This window comes from Sminthopsis crassicaudata, chromosome 4, assembly GCF_048593235.1.
Source record: "Sminthopsis crassicaudata isolate SCR6 chromosome 4, ASM4859323v1, whole genome shotgun sequence".
Lineage (NCBI taxonomy): Eukaryota > Metazoa > Chordata > Mammalia > Dasyuromorphia > Dasyuridae > Sminthopsis > Sminthopsis crassicaudata.
Genome location: NC_133620.1, coordinates 72,088,423 through 72,105,280, shown reverse-complemented (window position 1 = coordinate 72,105,280; position 16,858 = coordinate 72,088,423). Strand labels below are relative to the sequence as shown.

At 35.0% G+C, this 16,858-nt stretch overlaps 1 protein-coding gene across 1 annotated transcript in view; it reads right to left on the bottom strand.

Annotated features, from left to right (window-relative positions):
• Positions 1-16,858, bottom strand: part of LAMC1 (laminin subunit gamma 1) — a 137,702-nt gene that overhangs the window by 39,748 nt on the left and 81,096 nt on the right. Inside the window, 8 exon segments of the mRNA XM_074308550.1 lie at positions 82-204; positions 519-655; positions 744-842; positions 1,948-2,065; positions 2,775-2,963; positions 5,955-6,121; positions 11,549-11,679; positions 14,218-14,522. Coding sequence (XP_074164651.1) covers positions 82-204; positions 519-655; positions 744-842; positions 1,948-2,065; positions 2,775-2,963; positions 5,955-6,121; positions 11,549-11,679; positions 14,218-14,522 — 1,269 coding nt within the window.

Genomic DNA, 16,858 nt, shown 5'->3' with positions numbered 1-16,858 from the left:
AACAATACACCAAAGATATGAAATAAAGTTGAAATATGGATATATGAAAGTACCAAATAACATCGTTCTAGTTTTACATACCAGGAGCAATGAAATATATGGGAAAGTAGCTCTCTGAGATCACAGAGATCTCTTGGCTCTCAGAAGACCACTGGAGTGATGTCTCAGAGCCGTCCCGCTCTTCAGCACGCCATCCTTCCTTATCTAGAAGCAGAAAATGAAAATAAAAGTGCTTTTGTAGTAATGCCATGTAAAAACTGTAACTGACTATGCTATATTTCTTGTGTTATACTTTCATCTATTTAGCATTTAATTTATACCTGCCATTAAACTCTAAAATTTTCTCAACCATAATTTTCTCCATTAAATAAAAAAAACAAACCAAAGTAAAAACCACACTCTCATCACTGGGTGTTTCTATCACCAAAACACTTCAAATCTCAGAAATCATTATGAGTCCTCCTTTTAATAATTAAACTACAATCTTAGCTGTTCTGTTATAGAAAGACCCAAATTACCTATCTGGAAAGTGGAAGTGATGAAGTGGACACTATATCCTTCAGCATTCGTGCAGACAGAAGAATGCCCAAAACAAAAGCAAGGGGTACAGCCTCGAGGATTGGATGATTCCAAGTGAAAAAATCCAGGCTTGCACCTATAGATAAGTGGGAAAAGAGTTAGCTATTTACAGCTTAGGATGTCACCAGGAAAAATATAGTGTAGGGACAACAAAGATTAGTTACCTCTCACAACTGAATCCTTCCACGTTGTCTTTACAAACACAACGCCCAGTTTCAACATTACATTCATCTGTACTTCCAGCAGGGTTGCAAGAACATGGCCTATTGAATAGAAAAAAAGATAAAAATGTATACATACACACACACACACAGTATAAATTGGAGAAAGAAATCTCACTTTGAAACAGTCAGCTTTTAATAATATAATTTAATGAACAAGTTTACAGATAAAACAACAAATTCAAAACCCATCTATAGATGTATATATAGATTATTCAGAATACATTTCAAAATCAAATACATATTTGGTTTTGAAATGCATTCTAGCTTGGACTTGGAGATATTCCATTTAAAAGACCAATTTTCACACTAGATTGCTTCCAACCTACCAATCTACTTGGTGTCACTCGCTACCAGGAGATCAGAACCTGATCAACAACAGAGAGGAGAGGGTTCTCATATATTGGTGTATATGAGGCATAAAGTGAAAAAGATAGAACATTGCATCTAAAGTCAGAAAGATCTCTGGCCTTGGGCACTTCATAGCTCTGTGAACCTGGAAAGACAATTTTGCCTCTGTATCTGAGGTCTATTGTGAGGAACAAATGAGATAATAATTATAAATCTTATATAAAAATTATAAATTATAAAGGGATTTCCAATGAGGAAGTATTATGTAAAGTTAAAAACAAACAAACAAAAAAAAACCCCAACTATATTAGAAATGTTTTTCCCCAATGAAAGATTACTGTGCCATAACAAATAATAATTATGAAGACTTCAGAGAAACATGAGGATGAGAGGTATATGAAAACAATATACTTCAATAACTACAAGGAAAATGAAAGACTCCCCCCCCAATAAAAGTGAATGATAAACAACTATAATAATCATCAAGCTAGATCCCCAAAGATGAAAAAATGAGGCTTTTTTTTTTCAAGATGGATGGGCAAATAGAGTGTGGAAAACTGCATACATAGTCAGATGCATATGCAGTGGATGTGTCGGCTACTTTTGTTTCACTACTTTTTTCTTATCCTTTTTTATTCTTTGTTGCAAGGGATGATTCTCTGACTAGGTAATACAGATAATGTATTCGGAAGCAGAGGTGATGTAAAAAATAAATAAATGAAATTTAAAAAGACACTGATAAAGAAATACATTTCCTTCCGATCTGTATACTCGGTATTTATTTCAAATTCCTTACCTGCATCCTGCCTCAGTAAGAGAGTGGAATCCAGGCTGGCACTGATCACATTTGTCACCCATCACACCTGGCTTACAGCTACATCGCCCGTAGTTATCACACTGCGTACTGAGAGAGCCTGTGTAGGACAAGAGGTCAATTTATAAAGCTCTGCTGTCCATCACAAGTGTGTCATAAAAGAAGCAGTGAAATAAAGTGTCAGATAAACTCCCATAGAATTGGCTAAACAAAAGTTATTTCTGAAAATTGACTGTGTTGAACTTTCAAATGGCTACAGGTATATCAAATATCAATTTTAAAAGTAGGAGTAATCTCAAATCTATGTTTTTAAAGCTAAATGTGAGATTAGCTATCATTTTCATCTTTCAGATAGCATTCAGTTGCCAATCTTAAGAAAACAGTCACAACAATGAAGATTGTTACTGATCATTTAACAGTTAAGAGATCACAAAATTTCCTATGATTTTATTCTGTTAAATAAAGCTCACAAAACAGAAATAGTCTCCAATTCTATTTATAATTTTATATTATGCTATTAAATTATATGAATTATAGTAATTTACAAAATTATTATTCAAACCAACACACACTTTTTAAATATGCCAGAAAATTATATTAAAGTTTAACATGAATCAGAACAGGAGTAATCCCATATTAATTAAAAGGAAAAGTACACATTTTATCCTTTGTTTCCTAAGATGTTCTGGTAACCAAAGTTTTACCTATGAAGTATGTACAGTGTATAGATTTTAAAATGTGGCTTTAAACAGTAATAGTGCAGCTAAGGGCAATCTTGATCTGAAAGAAGGTTCTGCCATTTTACTTACCAACAGGGCTACAATGGCATGGCAGGCATGCTTCTTCATTTCCAAGGCGATAAAAATTCTCCCGACATCTTTCACAATTGGCACCATCAGTATTATCCTGACAGTTGGTACAGTGGCCACCATGGCCCGTAGAACGATATAGTTCAGGGTCAAAGTAACATTCTTGTGATCTTCCATTGCAGTTACAAGCTGCAGAACAAACCATCTAAGTTAACCAGACATAAGACAATCAAAGGAATGTAAAACAGGCAATTCCTTTCCTCCAATATTCCCTCTGATTGATTTTTATAAAGTCTGCTGATAAATCTGTGGTGTTAGGATAAGAATAATCTACGTTTTAATAGGAAGCATCATTCTGGATTCATTAAGTTGCTAAATTATCAAGGTTAAGTTATGTTTAAAAGCAATATTAATACTACCATAAAATATTAAGGAGCTCCTATAATGGGAAAAAAAAATTTAATCTAGTAGGTATTCACATTAACATTAATAGCCAAATCCTTGTCTCTTGGTCCCTGACCCAAAAACAAAATGCTTATGTATACCAAGCTAAGATTCTATCTTAAATTTTTTTAGGCACCAACAAACATGAACCAATGACAAGCCATGAACTTCAATCTCAAATCTTCTTATCAATGTTGTATCTAAACCATGGTATAATAAAAGGTTAAGTTGAGTGTTCCTATAAAACTCAGAATGGGCAAAAAGGTAAAGTTCCAATGACATTCAGAGCTTCTTAATCATAGGAAAATCTTATCTTCAAAAATGTTGACTGTTTTGAGAAAGTCTGGGTCTTAAGGTCAAATTTTCAGGATTTAATATTATTCTTGAAGAATAAAAAAACACTGAAGACATTCTGGAAATGCACAGAGACTGAAAACCCAAAGCAAAAAGGAATTCATTTTGCTCACATGCCCCACAATAGTTTTAAAGAACTCCTTAAAAAAATAATAAATAAAGAGAGAAAGAATAGAGATAGACCTCTCTGTGGTAACCTGGAACCCTAAATGCCACTGTAGTTATTTTTTTTCCTGAGGCAATTGGGGCTAAGTGATTTGCCTAGGGTCACACAGCTAGGAAATGTTGTGTCTGAGGCCAAATTTGAACTCAGGTCCCCCTGACTTCGGGGATAGAGCTCTATCCATCTCACCACCTAGCTGCTCCCAATGCCACTATATAATATCCACTATCACACCTATATAGCAAACTACATCATTTACTGGGAACTCAGCAAAGTTATTTTGCATCCTCATGTAAACAAAATTAAAAGAAACACTATATATGATAGAGTCGCTCCATTCTACCCATTAAAATCCTAGTCTAATTTTGTATCATAGAATGGGGGTGACCCTGGATTCTCAAAGGTTTAAACCAATGAAACAAAAGTCTTGGTAGGTGCCACTATGATAGATAAATTTTAAATAAGGACATGGTATCAAGTAGACTGAACACATAGTGATAAATTTTTCAGTCATAGTAAAGTCTCAAAAACAATCCACTAACTCACAAAAGAACTGTAATCTGTACCAAGGAAAGAAATGAACAAACCATAGATCTTTGGATTTCATTGAAATCAAGAAAGTTTCCTGAAAAAGAGTGAATAATTCTCAGTAAATGAATAATTACCTATTGAGGAGTGGGGGAATGTTTAAAGGACAACACACTGTCATAGATAATTCTTCCCCCCCCCCATAAGATATGTATAAATCTATGCATTACTTTTTTAAGTCAATAAGTTGACAATTTTCTTCTTTCAAGTAAGCATATAATCTCTTCTATTCCTCCTTCCCATGCTCTTTTTCCTACACCTAAAATGATAAGTGATATCTCCACAAATATACATTCTAGTTTTGCTGAAGGGTAATCTAAGTCGTAAACCATCCACCCCACCCTCCACAAAGCAAATTAACTCAAAAATATTTGCATAGTTGGATAAAATACCTTTGTCCTAGATTAACAGTTGACTTATAAGTGGAATAGTCTTATGTTCTTTTTTATTTTTTTTAACTGTGTTTATCTCTGTATTCATGGTTTTCCTTTACTGCCCAATTACTAGCAATGAGACTTATTAGTTTTTTACAATGAAAAAGCTTGCTTCAGTAATTTTTTTAAGTATCCAAACTATTTTAGAGGACAAGGATAAGATAAAGAGGGGTTGAGTTCTAAATCTTTTGATTTTGTAATCCTTGTCAAATTAGACATATGTGAGGAAAAGAAGGATGTAGAAGAGAAATTCAACAAAAACAGTTCCCACTATGGTTATGGAAAACTTGCCACTTTATGAGGCAAGCTGCTCCATTTTTGGACAGCTCTAATTACAATAAAATTCTTTCTTCTATTAAGATGAAATTTACCTCCCTTAAACAATCCTTATTAAGCCTATGTTCCACCCTCTGAGGCCAAGCAGATCTAGAGCTTTATAATTCTTTGTATCAATTCCTTTAGCTCTAAATCAAGCATATTATATTTTACATTGTAATGTCTTGCCAAGAAAGAAGAACTCAAATAGAAGATAAAACCCAAATATGACTTCTTTCAGGGCTTATAAGTTGTTTCCTTTTTCATTACTTAGTAAACTGTGTCTATATGGTTTCATACTCCTCTCTCCCACCTTACCCCCACTCAAGCATAAATACAACAATCCCCAGAAAGAATAGTGGAAAATTTCTGAGTTTCTTCTTTATTTCTTCCCAGGTAAATCAAAAGCTACTCATATTCTGCTACCTTCCCATATCACCAAACTAAGTAGCCTGACATCCAAAGAAGAATAAGGGGGAAGTTGATGCTTGATCTACAAAATAATTTCAAACAGTCGAATCTTTATCACTACATACGATTACAATTCTACCTCAAAATTATGTTTATATTGAACAGTTCACGAAATAGATACAGCAATTTAACATTGTTATTATAAGGTAATACAGGAATAACATGAACCTAGGTAAAGTTTTGAATTCCAATGTCTTAAGTTTGTATATAATTGGCTTCTTTTGTGTCTGTAATTTCCTATTAATGTGACTACGCTCTCCCACTAAACTCCCTCAATATTCAAATGGATACTAAATTTTCCTCTTAACAAAGAAATAAAATGAAGCAATTCACATGCTCCCTTTTTCTCTACTGGGGATTCTAAAGACAACCTCCAGATTTTTTAGTGGGTATCAAATGCGGGGTACTTACGCAAACATTCGCTGGCACTCTCTGCAGTTGCTCTCCTCCATGGCCGGTCATTAAAGAATGGGAGACACTTTTCACAATCTACTCCATAGGTGTTGTGTTTGCAATTACATACCAACTTATCAAAGTCCTTCTTCACACACTCACTCGCATGTCCATTGCATTTACACCTGCAGAAAGAAGTAAACTAATAAAATACAATTCCCAAAGAGCCTCAGAAAATGATGCTTCTGGGCAGTAAGGTTACAAAGACAGAACAGTACTCAAGAGGATTTCGGAGTTTTCTAAGATCAGGGATAAAGGGAAAGTTCTGAGCAGAGATAATTTATGTCACAATGTGTTAAGACAATAACACAACTGATATGTGGTCACTGTTAGTACCTTTTCCAATGTGTAAATCTTTACCTGATATGATTATGCACAAAGGACTCATGGTATAACTACTTACCCAGAGGATATGAGATAGATTGTAGCATTTATTTTAAACTAAATTAAATGACTACTACCTTGCTACAAAAGCAGGAGCACTACAAGGTTCAGTTTTAATAAACCAATGATCTTAACAAAGAAAGAAAACCAGTATGAATAATAATCTTGCTGTTAGTCAACCACTTTCATAACGGAGTGGGTAAAAAGAAAGTAGGCTAAAGATTGTGAAGCCCGTCATTAGCAAGGAAGCAACATTTCAAAGCCCATGTCCAACTAATAGCCAGCAGACACATCTTCATGGACAAAGGACAACATAAAGTGAATAAAGCAAACTTCTTGTCTTTCTTCCATTCCATCTCTTCCACCCCTCGGACCTTCTCAAACCACCACTTTCTGCTCTGATCTCCCTTTCCTCTTTCTCAAACTTCAACCCAACACTTCATTATTTCAGTTCTACTTCTTGCCCTTGTCCTTTAGTCCTATGCTAAACCCCAGCCCTGGATTACTCAGAAATCACCCAACTCTGGGATTCTACCAACCTCCAATGATATTATCTCACAAGTTCACCAACAAATACAATGATTCTTCCTTTACATATCTGACATTTGTACATATAAACATAATAAAAATGAGGAATAAAATTTATTATGTAAAAAAAAATAGCAGGAATACTAATCATGATCTCAAAGTTAAAGCTGAAATACATTTAATCAAAAGAAAAAAATAAACAAACTACACCACAACTCAGCCATATGAATCAATAATGATTTAGCCTATTTAAAATAACTAGAGTATAAAGTTAAAATATTGCAGTGGTGAAGGAAATGATGAGTTGGTGAAGTTCAAAAAAGGTTAAAAGGCTTGGGACTCATGAAGAAAGATATCATCTACCTTTAGAGAAACAGAGGACAAATAAGCATACCACAAGTCTTACATAAACGCATATAAATGTATATGTATGATTATATCTATATATCTCCCTGATTAATTATAGCCTTCCCTGGGGATAGGATAGAAAGGCAGAAAAAAAAAGTAAAAAGTGCATAGCAGAAAACAAAAAAAACCCTAAAACCAAGCAAGGAAAAGATGGACAGCTCTAAACACAATGTGTAGTATTTATTAGATAGGCTTACTTGAAATATAAATTTATTGTTTTATATTTTGAATCCTATTATGTTCTGCTATGTACATGGCAATTTTTTTCTTATTTTGTATTTATGTTTTAAATACATTTTAAAAAGAATAAAGAAAAAAAAAATACCCAACATTCACAGTTCTTCATTACTCACATCAATTCTGGTCAGCCATGATAATATCGTTGATCTTGCCATTACCCACAAGTGTTTCATTTCTATGTTCATGAAGCCTGAAATTCCCTTCTGAGCTCAATCTTTAAAGTCATTTCACCACTCCTGTCTTGTAAGCCCAAATTTTGTTTTTTGTCCTTACCTCAATCTCTACCCTCAGTTCTCTCTTTCTTTCTCTTTATCTTGACCACTTGCTGAAGCAGTACAACTTTACACTGGCCTCTTCTTACACAGTCCCTAGCATGTTAATCTTAGTGCTTTACCCAGCCTCAGCTTTGGAATAATTTCACCATCTGCTGTTTTTCTGAATGAAGCTGGAGAAAACCAGGTCCACAACAAAAATGTTATATAATTTCAAAAAAAGCAGTACTTTTATATGTACTGTCACCACAGCAACTTTTCTAAATCTTTTTATCCCTCTAAAAGTCTCCTATGAATCCTATTCTGTCATTCTCTCAGCTAGAAACCTTGCCTCACTGAAAAAAACCAAGGCTACTTTCCACGAGCTCATCTGCCTCCCCCCCATTTTTCATCTCACAGAACTCTCAGAATCTCTCAGATTTTTTGTTTGCTTCCTTCATTCATCACACATGAAGTGGTGGCCCTTCTTGTAAATCTGTCTACAAGCACAAGTAACCCTATTCCAGTCTGTCACAATAAATTGCTTTCCATTATCAGCATCCAGAAAAAGGTCTATGGGGACTGAATGTGGATCACAACATAAGTATTTTCACCTTTTTTGTTGCTGTCTCTCTTTTTTTTTTCCTCTTTCACTTTTTCTCCCTTTTTGATCTGATTTTCCTTATGTGGAATGATAAATGTGGAAATATGTAAAAGAATTGCACATGTTTAACATATATTGGATTATTTGCTATCTAAGGGGTGGAGGAAAGGGAGGGAGAAAAATTTGGAACACAAGGTTTTGTAAGGGTGAATGTTTAAAAAAAAAACCTATCTTTGAATGTATTTTGAAAATAAAAAGCTTTTGTTAGGAGGCAGCTAGATGGTGCAGTGGATAGAGCAGCCCTGAATTCAGGAGGACCTGAGTTCAAATCTGGTCTCAGACACTTAACATTTCCTAGCTGTGTGACCCTGGGCAAGTCACTTAACCCCAGCCTCAGAAAAAGAAAAAAAAGAAAAAAAAAAGCTTTTATTTTAAAAAAATTGCTTCCTTCTTTCATGCCCACTCTAACTTATCTTCAATGTCTCCCTATGTACTAGCTGCTTCCTTATTGCCTATGTGCGTGTGGAGGAACAAGCAATGTGGTTTCTCAGAGATTATCCACTAAAGTTAGTGAAGCCTTAGGCCAGGGGTTCTCAAACTATGTCCCATGGGCCAGATGCTGCCACTGAGGACGATGTTTATATGGCCCGCCAGGTGATGGCAAATGGGCTGAGGGATGGAGACAGAGTATGAGTTTTTGTTTTTGCTATAGTCCAGCCCTCCAACAGTCTGAGGGACAGTGAACTGGCTCCCTATTTTAAAAGTTTGAGGACTATTGCCTTAGGCTTTAGTTTTGATTTCCTAGAAATCATGTGATCTTAAAAATGGTGGGGAGTTGGGAGATGTTGGGTACTGCTTGTCTATTTAACCATGCTCTCTATTTATGGATCCAGCTTTCTTCATTCTGACTAATGCGGAGTGCAGACTACCCCCTTCTCGCAAGATTCTAAAAACTTTCTATCTTCACTTTGAGAGAACTCTGAGTAGTCAATTTGGGTTAGGGTCTCTGTACCCCACACATCTACAAACAGGACCAGGTCTCCCTCATGCTCAAAAAAATAAACAAAAAATCCACAACCCTCCCTCTTGAGACTTCATATACACTAAGTATTGTCATTTATCTCTCCTCCCTTATGTGACTCAATTCCTTGAGAGGGATATCTACAATAAGTGCTTCCACTTTCTTTTCTCTTGTTTTCTTAACTTCTTTTCAATACTGTCTGTCTTCTGACCTCATCATTCCACCCATACTGCTCGCTCCAAAATTTCTAGTGATCTCTGAATTGTCAAATCCAATGGCCTTTTCCCAATCCTCATTCTTAACCTCTCTACAGTCTTTGCCATTGTCCATCTAGGGGACACTATTTTCTCCTAGTAGTTCTCTCATTTATCTGACCACTCCTGCAAGTCTCTCCAGGTCATATCTGCTAAGCATGGGTATAATTGTTTTCTATGGATTCATAGAATAGAATAGATTCCAGTGGATTCACTGATCATTTCTAAGCAGATGATTCTCAAAACTACTTATTCAGCTCTAATTTCTCTCTTGTGATATCCAATCTCACATCTTCAAATGTCTATTGTCCACCTCAAACTAGATGTCCCAAAGACTTCTTAAACTCAACACATCCAAACTCTCCCCTCTTCCTAGCTGTGCTATAACTTTCTAGCATACTATTTACTTACTCAAACTCACAAATTAACTGCTATCCTAATAATTCTCTTTTCATTCTCTCTCACCCAAAATATCCTACCAGAAGTCCCATCTTTGTGATTCTATCTTATTTGCATCTCTTTACACACCCCTTATCTCCTGCAACTGCACCTCATACCTGAGCTACTAAATAAGCTATTAATTAGTCATCCTGCCTCATTTCTCCCCCACTCCACTCTCAACCACTTAGCTGCTATGATCTTCTTAAAGTCTGACCATGTCACACTTCTGTTCAATAATTCCAGTAGGTCCCAGTTATTTCTGAAATCAACTAAAAAACCTCTGTTTATGTTTTAAAGTCCTTTACTATAAGGTCCTTTCCTGACCACCCTGCTGTTCATTCTTTATAATACTGCACCTTCCTACTGCTTGAAATTTCATGGCTTGGGGCAGCTAGGTGGCGCAGTGGATAGAGCACCAGCCCTGAATTCAGGAGGACCCGAGTTCAAATCTGGTCTCAGACACTTAACATTTCCTAGCTGTGTGACCCTGGGCAAGTCACTTAACCCCAGCCTCAGGAAAAAAAAAAATTTCATGGCTTGCCTCCGAAGCCTACAATTAATTCTCTTTTTTTCTTTTCCACCTCTTGGTTTTCTGAGCTAAAATCTTATATTCTCCAAGAGGCCTTTCCTAATCCCCTTTAATGCTAGAGCTTTTCCTTTCTTCATTCTCTAATTTATCTTGTATATAGTTTTTGTTGTACATAGTTGTTTTCATATTGTCTTCCTTACTAGAGTGTGATCCCCTTGAGATCAAGGGCTGTTTTTTGCCTTTCTTTGTATCTCCAGAGCTTAGCCCAGTACCTGGTAATGTAAAAGGTACTTAATAAATGTTTGCTGACTTGTTGAATAGAGGGTAATGACAATATCTCATTATTTTTGTATACTTGGAAACAACTAACATAAGGGATTATTCATAATAAGCAATTAACATGCAAACTTCATTTGATACAGCATTTTAAAAACCTAGTAGTTTTTAATAATTAAAACTCTAAACCAAAAAACAGTTGTCAAGATAACTCTCCTCGCATGTTTACAGAAGTATTGTGTATAAAGTATCATGTAAAAAACTAGAGTTAAAAATGGGATTTAAAATAAAAAAATAATTTCAAGACAAGAAAAAAACTATTCTATTTTGGGTGTATTAGACAAGGTTTATGGTGGCAGCTGTGCTAAGCCTTGAAGGAAACAAAACATTCTAAGTGTGTAAGGCAAAAAAGCTGCATAAAAGGGGAGAGATTGTGAAAAGGCATAGAGAGAAGCAATGCTATATCAAGTTCAGAGAATAGCTAGTAGGTGAGGTTGGTGGGAAAAACAATGTGTGAAAAGGACTTATAAGAAATCTTATCTGGAAAGAATAAAAATCTAGTGACATAATTAATAAATGTTCACTTCCTTTTAATTATAATTTAATAACTACTTACCTGCCACCCACTGCAAAATCAGAAATTGCATAATAATAAGACTTCAAAACTTTGGGGTCATTAAATACTTCATCTCCAAAAGTATTTAGGCGATTTAGGGTTACTCTAATGTCTGTGGCAGTTACCCATTCCTAAAAAACAAAAAAAAAAAGGGAGAGAAATGAAGAGGCAAAATAACATATATATTTTTTTAAAAACTAAAAAAAAAAAAAGAAAAAAAAAAAAAAAAGGATTTGGTATGAAATTAGGCATTGCACCACAGTACAATCTTGAGCTTATATAAAAATACCTACCTTCCAATATCAACCCTCTAGTCATGTTCAATAGCTTTCAGCTTTATGGTATATTTCTACTTTCTCAATTTTGCTTCTATTCTTCTTAGGTAGATCTTTAAAAGCCTCCCTTATATCAACTGATATACTTCAAATCTTTTCCTAAACCACACACAAAGATTATCCTGCTACATGTAGATTTTCTTCTTTCATTTTGAGTAGCTCTTGAAAACTCCTTTTCCATCTCTCCCATTTCTCTATCCCTCTGCCCTTTTCCTAGTTTTTGTCTTCTCTCTCTTCCTCCCCCATCCATTCCCAGTTTCTGTCTTCATTCCCTTTTTTTGCTCCGACTCCTTCCCACTCCTTTATTTCAAAGATAACCACCTAAATAGGAGACGATTACCCTGATTTTAGTGGAACTTTAAAAACAACTCCTACTTAGAATCTCACAATTTCACTTGCTTTATTTGCATACAATTCAATTAGTTATACAAAGATAGTTTTCAGAATACACCTTTGCAAAATTTTTGTGTTCCAAATTTTTCTCCTCTTTACCTCTTCCCCCTTTCTAAGACAACAAGCATGATATATGGCTGTAAGAGTACAGAAAAGGGAGTTAGAAAGCAAATATTTAATGGTACAAGAAATAATAATCACTCATAATTTCTACTCCAGTGATTACTTTTCCTATAAAAATTGTATTGTTCATTCTCTAAGATATTAAAAATGCACACACATATACATAAACACAAATATTTACAAAATCCCAATGGGTATGTGATTTCATTAATCTGAAAACTCTACAATGATGCAAATTGGAATCTATCTGTTGCTATATATAATGTGTCATTACTGTTTGTTACTACTCTATAAGGCAGTCAGTGATACTCCAGTCAATAAGGATCTAAATATCTACATTTGCATGTGTATATGCTTCAAAGGCTTTAAGACATTTAAGACATTTCCATTAGATGAACTAAAAAAATTTATGCATAATCTAGTCTCTTTTTCATTGTTTTCTTTTTTCCGTCTTTTGAAGCCATCTGTTCCATCTTCCATGAATATTTCACTTCTTTCAATGTCAAATATTTCCTATGTGTCTTTGTACTATCACCAGATATAAAAATATTCACCTGGAACAAAGTTTTGAGCAAAGCTGCTCACCTTAAGGTATTATTAAATAATTCCACAATAAAAACAGGCAAATATATTTCAAAAGAAATACAAACAAGAACCACACAGTTATAATGGAAAAGATATTTAGAAAAAAATTCCAAAACTAGATGTCACTAAGTTTTCAAGATAAGGAGGCATCTCAAAGCAAAAGCAAGGAAAACAATAGCCATTTTCATAATGTTAACAAAATATTTTTTTAAAAATCCAATTTTTTTCTTGTGTCTACAAATTAATGCATCTTGTCTTATTTTGACATGTCCACTGGCCACTCCCCCCTCCAAACCCTAACTTTGCTAGTAAGAGTCTCTCATTTTTCCATAAATCTCTAGTCAAAATTCAGGCACATAAATCACACAATATCTAGATGGCCAGCCAATCATTACATAACTGTTCTATAATATAAAATCACAAGCTGATAACGTGCAGATAGAGAGCTATGAACCAAAATTAGTTGATATACTGATATAGTTATTTGTATGTTTACCATACATGTACAAATTACTTTTGACTAAATGTTTCCTTTTTGAAAAGTAATTCAAAAGAAGAATTCTTCTCTATGAAACTGAGAATCACTCTTTTTTTTCTCATTGTGGTAGTAAGCTATCAATAAAAGGTCACCCATATCATAAGAAATTAAGAAATTCATTTGTTGGCAGAATTTTCTCATTTGCCATTTTGCAATACTTTTATGGAAGATTCAAAGTAAACAGATTTATAAAAAAATAACATTCACTTAAACTTTCCTTGATTTTATCTGAATGACTCTTAATATTTAAAATAAGTCTGACTTCATATGAAACATGAAAGAGGAAAAAGGAATTGTGGCTAATAAACTAAAGTCAAATGTACTGCCTTCAAAAGTCAGAAGCACAAGTTTTCTGTGTCAATTACAGAGGTTAATGTTAAAACTTGAGTACTGAAGAAATAATTACTGGATTCATCTCTTGAATGCATTTTTAAGTGGTTTGTAAATAAAAGAACAAACAAGTTTTCAAAACATAGCTCAACAGTAAAAACAAAATAATTTTGCTTTAACATTATAATACATATAGGGATTAAACATAAAATACAGCTCACTATCAACTAGGCATTTTTTAATCTACTCTGTCATCTCAGAAATAAGTCCTTTGTAAACATTTCCCTCCTCAATTCCCTTTTTGGACTGAGCCCATAGCAAAATTTGCCACCACCAAAGCCAACTATATTTTTCAGATACCCTACCTGCAACACAGGGCTATTGTCAAAGTTGTAGGCACTGGGCCTTCCTTCCAGTGTTGAAAAGGCCACATTGCCTCCAGTGAGAGGAGAAATGTCACTGAATTCATCAGTGCACAATGCTTGCTGTTCATCCCCGCCTGTCCTGATGAAACCACGGTTGGGCTTCAAGTAGGTGTTCTCACAGGAACCACTGTAGTACTGGTATGGAATCCAGGGCCCATCTTCTTGGGTCCGCTTGTAGATAGCAAAGCTCTCAGGGCGACTGGTATGAAACTTCAGGCGCACATATGTGATGTCAAAGGCTTTTCCTATAGATCAAACACACCAACATTAATAAAGGATATATAGGATATAAATTTTTGCTATCTAAAGCAAACAAGAAAAATAAAGCTGATAATAAAATATGCTGGTCCAAGTTACACAGGTTGTCTTCAACCTATGTTTTAAAAAGTTTATTTCTTAACTTAATTTAAGGGCACTCAACACATTTACCAAATTAAAAATTCATAAACAGATTACCAGACTGGCACACAAAAGCCTGATTTGGCCATTTGCTACATTTAGCTAAAGGACCTTTTCTGTACATGGACCTCTGTTGAAACCTATAGATCTTTTTTCAGAATGTTTTTAAATACACAAAATATACACAGAATTACAAAAGAAACTAATTATATGGAAATATAGTTATCAAAACCTTTAAAAAGCAATTTTATAAACAACAGGTGAAGTATTCCTGATCTAATCTAAACACCCCATTCTAAACACCCCATTTTAAAGATAGAGAAAATGAGTCCCCCAAACAGTGACATGATTCATATCTGAAACTCTTCCCCACTACTCCATCTAAATGGTCTCATTTCCGCAGAATTGCCAAAGTGATAGTCCTAAAACATAGGTTTGGTTAACCATGTTATTAGACTGCTTACATCCAGTGATTCCCTATTACCTCTTAGATCAAATACATTCTTTTATTTGGCATTTTAAATCCTTTAGAACCTGGCTTTAAGCTACCTTTCTCTAGACTTGTAGCATACCTTCCTCCCTGTCAATTGCTCTGAGGTTCATCCCAACCATTTTTGCTGTTTCTCATACATGAGCCTTCAAGTCTATCTATGCTTTCATAAAATTTCATGGATTTCCTCCTTACCACTTCCTCTTAGAATGCAGTTTCTTTCTTTCTTTCTCTCTTTCTTTCTTTCTTTCTTTCTTTCTTTCTTTCTTTCTTTCTTTCTTTCTTTTCTTTTCTTTTCTTTTCTTTTTTTTTTTTTCCTGAGACAATTGGGGTTAAGTGATTTGCCCAGGGTCACACAGCTAGGAAGTATTGAGTATTTGTGATCAAATTTGAACTCAGGTCCTCCTGACTTCAGGGCTGGTACTCTATCCACTGTGCCACCTAGCTGCCCCTAATGCATAGTTTCTTTAAAGCTGAGGTCAAATGCAAACTCCTTAATAAGGACTTTCTGGATCCTCCCCAAATGCTACTATGTGGTCATTTTTTAAAAATTGCTTTGTATTTTTTGTGCAATTTTTATATACTTGGATGTATATATGTGAACTCCCTCAAAATACAACCAAAAAAATTTTTATATGTTTGTATTTTTATGCCTATTAATGCTTTGAACACATTAATTACTTCTAGAAACTTGGCTGCTGGTTGACTTGAGAATTTAGTCCTTCTGCACAATATTCCTCATATTCATTCCTTATCTCGATGTGGTCTCCACATAGAGGTCTTTATTAGGACATCCTAGGACTATTACAAATGCCAATAGTCTCCCTGTATTCTTGCTCCACTGTTCCTTTTTCAAATTGGGATTCCTAAAGTAAAGCTTGATTGTGTCACTATCTGGCTTATATATTCAGTGGATATATCCTGTAACCTGACAAAAGAAATTCTTCAGGCTGACAGCCATTCACAATTTGGCTCTTTTTCAGTATTATTCCACATAATTCTCCTGAATGAGCTCTCCATTCCAGGCAAACTGACCCAATTCTTTCTTGATTCTCAGCATTCAATTGCTACCTAGCCTAATCACTGAATGTATGAGGCCTCAGTCAAACTGAGATCTGTTGAAGATCTTAGCTTAAAAAGTCCAACATCTCCCCCTGTATCCAGGGCCATCTCCACTCATCCTGATCTATATCTGGTCACTGGACCCAAATGGCTTTGGAGGGGAAAGTAAGGCAGGTGAGCTTGGACAGCCGTCCCTCACTTCAATCCAACTCACAAGTTATGGCACCCCCTCCCTGATGTTATGGTCCACTTCAAGAAAAAAGGACAAACAACAACAATGTATCCTTTGTCTCTGGGTTTCTGCATAAGTGGTCTTCTATCTGAAACATGCTTTTCCCCCAATTCTATCATACAGAAATCTTTGCTTCCTTCAAAACACAATTCAAAATGATACCTCCCAGCCTAAGGACCTGCCTGATTCATTCTAGCTGGAGGTCCTCTGTCATGATATTTCTTTGAATTATTTTGTATATTACTTATGTTTGCCTATTGACACATTCAATCCCTGCCCCCTTTCAGGAATGGCAGCCCCATGAGAACAAGAACTCATTCATTTTTGTCTGTCCCATCAACTAAGTGGTTCCTTGGGCTCAACAGGAACTGAATTCATGTTTGTTGAATTAAAATGTA